General features: G+C 47.0%; 1 protein-coding gene across 1 annotated transcript; it reads left to right on the top strand.

Annotated features, from left to right (window-relative positions):
- The first annotated feature begins 4,149 nt into the window (after positions 1 to 4,149).
- On the top strand, positions 4,150 to 5,031 carry LOC122740074 (probable G-protein coupled receptor 141). Its single transcript, XM_043981900.1, has one exon. It carries the CDS (start codon positions 4,150 to 4,152, stop codon positions 5,029 to 5,031), a length of 882 nt encoding a protein of 293 aa, XP_043837835.1.
- The last annotated feature ends 323 nt before the right edge of the window (positions 5,032 to 5,354 follow it).

Genomic DNA, 5,354 nt, shown 5'->3' with positions numbered 1-5,354 from the left:
CTTGGTTGCAAGTTCCTTAGCTTTTGCCTTTTCCAGCTTGGCAATACGAACCATTGATCTTGGACCCAGAGCACTGACGCCCCAGTGATGGCAGATCCCATCCCATCTGTCATTGTCATTGCTTTCCATGGCTTCCACCAGCTTAGCCAGGGCTCCCTTATCCCCAGGGCTGGCCTGTGTGCAGGCAATGTTTGCACAGGTCTTTCTGTGAACTAAGTGACCCAGTCTCGCTTTACCTTTACCTTTTTTTTTTTTTTAATTTAAAGTGAGGCAATTGGGGTTAATTGACTTGCCCAGAGTCACACAAGCTAGTGTCAAGTGTCTGAGGCCGGATTTGAACTCAGGTCCTCCTAACTCCTGGGCCGGTGCTTTTATACCCTGAGCCACCTAGCTGTCCCTGCGGTTTCATTAATATGCGCTTGGGCTGGACTTGGCGTCAGGCGATCTTGGGGCTGCTGCTTGCCCCGCATGGGTGACTTTGAGCTCATCGCTCCCCCCTTCCGACGCCCCCCCTTTTTTCCCTCATCTTTCAAATCAGGAGGTTGGCTCAATGGCCCCAGCGGTGCTTCCAGCTCTAGACTCATGGCAGGAGTTGTTGAGCCCTAAGGAGCCCATGAAGAGATCTCCATGAACTTGGTTGGAAAAAGGGCGTCTTTATTTTCCTTCATCTCTAAGTGACATTTAGCATTTCCTTCAGTGGTTTAACAACATTATTCCGAGAAGTCCATGGGCTTAGCCAGACCACCCACCAGCAAAGCGATCCAGGAGACACAAAGTGACAAAGCCGTGGCCCCTCTGCGGTGACCTTTGGCTTTCGAGCCTCCGGAAGCAACTTTCAGCGCAGCTTTGCAATGGAAACGTCTCTTAGACCCTCGGTCAGAAGCAGAAAATCTGTTCTAGAAGACGAGGGCTGCCCTCTCACCGGAAGGCTGTAGATCTGAATCACGAGTAAGTGCTGTGACTGAAGCTGATCAGTCGTCAACACCTTTCACAAACGGACAGCCATTCAAGAAAATACTCCAGGAAGGAGAAAAGGAAAGTGCCCCAAGCCTTCCTCGAGCCAAGAGGAGATGGGGGAGGAGAGAGATGGGGGCGGGGGGGGGGATGTAGGGGGAGGAGAGGAAGCGCTCGCTAGTTTATGCGCCGCAGCGGAGGTGGAGGTGGAGGTGGTCACTGAAGACCGCTCGGAAGTTGAGCGTCACACGGGAACCAGGCGCGAACCGCAGAGCTGCGCCCCATCCGTTTCAGCCCCTGTCCAGCTTTAGCTGGGCCGTCCGACGCCCAGTTTAACTTGGCTTTTCCCGGGGTTCTTCATCTCTGATCAAGCTTCCTGGGAGGCCACGGGCCCCTTAGAGCCCATCTCAGGAGGGACGAGACGGCGCAAACCCCTCACTCCGGGGGCTCCGCTTGGCAGCCGGTGCGAGAAGTAAGTCAGGAGGGGAGAACGTCGGGAATGAAACGGAGGCAGAAGCCTGGCTTGGTCCCTCTCTGGGCTCTTTGCTGCGGTTGGTGCTGGGAGCAAGGCTGGGCAGGGGCAGGGCGGATGTGTGTGTGTGTGTGTGTGTGTGTCTGTCTGTCTGTCTGTCTGTCTGTCTGTCTGTCTGTCTGTCTGTCTGTGTGTCTGCAAGGGTTAGAGCTACCCCCCAAAACCTCTACTAACAGGCACGCGGCAACCCTCCTTACATCCTCCTCACTCGGATGCCCCCTCCTTCCTTACACTCACAGTCACACAATGCTCCCCCTTATACTCACATTTACATTCAACAGCACATGCCTCCCTACACACACGCACACGCACAAACCTGTCCCGTTACACTCACACGCTCACATACATGCCCTCCCTCCTGCCTTACATTCACACATACACATTTGCTTCTCCATATTCTCACAACGCATACACACACTCACACAGTGCCCCCTTACACTCACACACACCTGCCCCTCTACATCCACACACATGTCCCCTCTTATACTCACACACACTCAAACATACATATGCTTCTCTATGCTCACACACATGCCCCCTCCCCAGCACACGGATGTCCCATTGCCTTATATTCACACACACTCCACAACAATCCAACTCGGCTGTAAACCATTGAGTACAAGAGTGATTAGGAAATAGGACTTGTAAGTGACATTTGTTCTTAGGGTCATTCTGAAAGAAAAAGGGAGAAAACGAAATAGTGAGATCTCATTTGCTTATGAAAAGTTGGGAAAAGGTGGCATTCTTTTGCAGTGACATTTCCTTTTAAATTTCCCACACCAGATCAGCTGTTTAATTTTTCACGCAATCAGCTAGATTCCATTACCAAATAGCGTCTCATAGGTTGTTTGCTTGACTAGACCTTTATTTTTAGTTTATAAATAATAATAAAAATTTTTATTTAAAGTTTTGAGTTCCACATTCCAACCCTTATTCCCTCCCTTCTCTCTTCCCTCCCTGAATCAGTAAGCAATCAGCTATAGGTTATACGTGTGCAATTATGTAAAACATTACCATATTTGACTGGATCTTTTTATTTTGTTATTATTTTTTAATTATAGAAGTATTTTGTTATTTTCCAGTTACATGTAGAGATAGTTTTGAACATTTGTTTTCATAAGATTTCTAGTTTCAAATGTTTTTCCCTCCCTCCCCTCCCTCCCCACCTCCCCAAGACAGCAAGTAATCTGATATAGGTTATATATGTACAATCACATTAAACCTATTTCTGCATTTGACTAGATCTTTTTAAACCCAGAATCAGTTTCCTATGTGTGGCTCATATTATGGAATATTTCTGTGGTTTATACCCAGTAAGAGGATCCAGTGACTGTCTCAAGGTTACCCACACAGTGTGCCCAACATCAAGAAAGCCCAGTATGCTGCCTGACTATCACAGATCCCCAAGGTAGGGGAGGAGGTGAAAGGGGTCAGGACCAATGGCCCAGGTGTGGTCTATGCACCTGGGGAAGAGATGGGAAAGGCTCGGCTCCCCTCTGCTGTCAGCAGAGGATGAGGCAGGTAGACCCAGATCCACCAAGAGGAAGGTGGTGACCTCCTGTGATGAGGTTTTCACTGGCTAGGGGATGCTTAAACCCTTAGCACTCTTGCTTTAGTAACTATAATTCTCTAGTTTGAGAAAGGTGTCTTTTGGACACAAATGCATCTTAACAAAAGGAATTCATGGTATATCTGTTTGCCCTCTGCTGGGAAGGAGGCAATGGAGTCAGGGGTAAATTCCTTACCAGAGTTTGTCCTGCTTAAGAAGCAATGACCATTTGCCCTATCATCCTTTTCAACATTTATTAAACACCTACAAAGTACCTGAACAAAGTGTACACAGTCCTAGAAGCTTATGGAGATATACAGATAATTCAGAAATGGCCCATGCCCTCAAACATAGAACTTACATTCTAACAACATAAATGGTGATATGTGTTCAAATGTTACAATTGAACCAGAACATAATAGCAGGAGAGAGGAGCCTGCTAAGTTATTGGGAGGTTTGAGGAGGGAAGTATGATTGGGGTCCCTTACCTTTAATGTCCCAATAGCCTAAAGAAAACTCAGCTAGGGGCAGCTAGTGGTGCAGTGGATAAAGCACAGACCTGAATTCAGATCTGGCCTCAGACATTTGACACTAGATGTGTGACCCTGGGCAAGTCACTTAACCCTCATTGCCCTGCAAAAACAAAACAGAAAAAAACAAAAACAAAAAAGAAAAAGAAAACTCAGCTAACATCCCACCAAAAAAGATGTGCACACATGTTACACACACACACACACACACACACACACACACACACACACGAAGCTATGAAATGGAAAAGGAAAAGCTGTCAAGAGTCTGCAGTGGCTTCCTTATGTATTAGACACACAAGTAGAAAAGTGAGAGTCCCTGATCCCTGGGAGCTCATGTTCTAAATCCAGGAGATAACACACTCAGGAAGATTTGGCTACAGGCCAGATGGCAAAGTCCAGGGGTCTTTAGGGTGGCACACAATGGTGGGGCAGACCTCGATGCTTAGTGTGGAGGGTGTTGCAACAGAACAGATGATGAAGTCTGGGAGGTAGAAAGTTAAGACAAAAAAGGTATACATATCTATGTATTTTCAAATCACAATATAAATTTCTTATATTTGATCACTTTTTTAAGATCAAACATGGCGGTGTCCAATATGACCATCCAGCTCAATGTGTCCAATGGCACCCTGGAAAGCCCAGCCCATTGCGATGACCACTGCAGGAAGGTTCTGGCCACCCTCTACAGCCTCGTCTTGTTGGGAGGCACAGCCGGCAGCATCTTGATGTCCCATGTCTTGTTGCAGAGGAAATCCCAGTCCATCATCACTGTCATCATCGCCAACATCGTGGTGCTCCACTCCATCCTCCTGCTCAGTCTGCCATTCCGCCTCAGCTATTACTTTCTCTTGGAGTGGAAGCTTGGATGGCTCACCTGCAGGGTCATCAGCAGCATGGTGTATGCCCACATGTACTTCACCTTTCTTTTCTACGTGGCCATCATTATCATCCGTCTCCTGATTTATTTTCAGAGGATCCTCTTGCAGGAATTGCAGAAGCGCCATGCAATAGCCTTGAGTGTTACCATCTGGCTAGTGGGAATGCTCATTTTTTCCCTGGTTTTTCAGTTCCAATATGGTACCCATATTCACTCTTCTCAGCATCACTGTTTTCACTTCTACCAAGAACTCAATGACACAACTGTAGTCATCATCAATTACTGCATGATTGTCATCCTCATGGTGACAGTCTTGGTCCTCTCCCTGATTCAGCTGGTCATCATCACTCGACTGACAAAATCCCTCTGGCCTGACATGTTCACACACCAAGAGTTTCGAGCTCAGATCAACAGTTTCTTTTTCCTGGTGGTGATAGTTGTTTGTTTCCTGCCACATCACGCCTTTCGGGTTTTCTTCATTCACAGTTATTTCCAGAACAAAACATCCGAGTTAATTTTGTACAATGAAATCTGTATAGCTCTAACAACTGTCTGCTGCCTGGACATGTTGTGCTTCATAGGTTGACTGGTCTATTGAATGCTTACTTTGGGTTGCTAGTATTTGGTGGTTGTATGCAAAAGCAGAGTTAGTGACTGAAAAGCAGGATAGACCTCAGCCTTGCTCTCATTGCAGTGGAAGGCTGTTTCCATATTAACTTGGCTCAGTCGCCCCCGGAAAGGAGGTGGGAGGCAGAAAGGCAAATGAAAGAGAATGTTACTCCCCTAAATCCCTATGAACGACTCCCTATTGGCATGTAGGACCAAACACAACCCCTACATTTGGCATTCGAACCCGGCTCTTCAGCCTCATTACATGTAATTGTGTTTCATACATTCAGCAAAGTTCAC

This window comes from Dromiciops gliroides, chromosome 1, assembly GCF_019393635.1.
Source record: "Dromiciops gliroides isolate mDroGli1 chromosome 1, mDroGli1.pri, whole genome shotgun sequence".
In the NCBI taxonomy this organism is placed as follows: Eukaryota; Metazoa; Chordata; class Mammalia; order Microbiotheria; family Microbiotheriidae; genus Dromiciops; species Dromiciops gliroides.
Note: the sequence above shows the minus strand (reverse complement) of the source record. Positions and strands in the feature narration are given on the sequence as shown.

What these genes read in the sequence shown, in the direction of transcription:
- LOC122740074 (XM_043981900.1), top strand. Translation starts at nt 4,150, where the DNA reads ATGGCGGTGTCCAATATGACCATCCAGCTCAATGTGTCCAATGGCACC.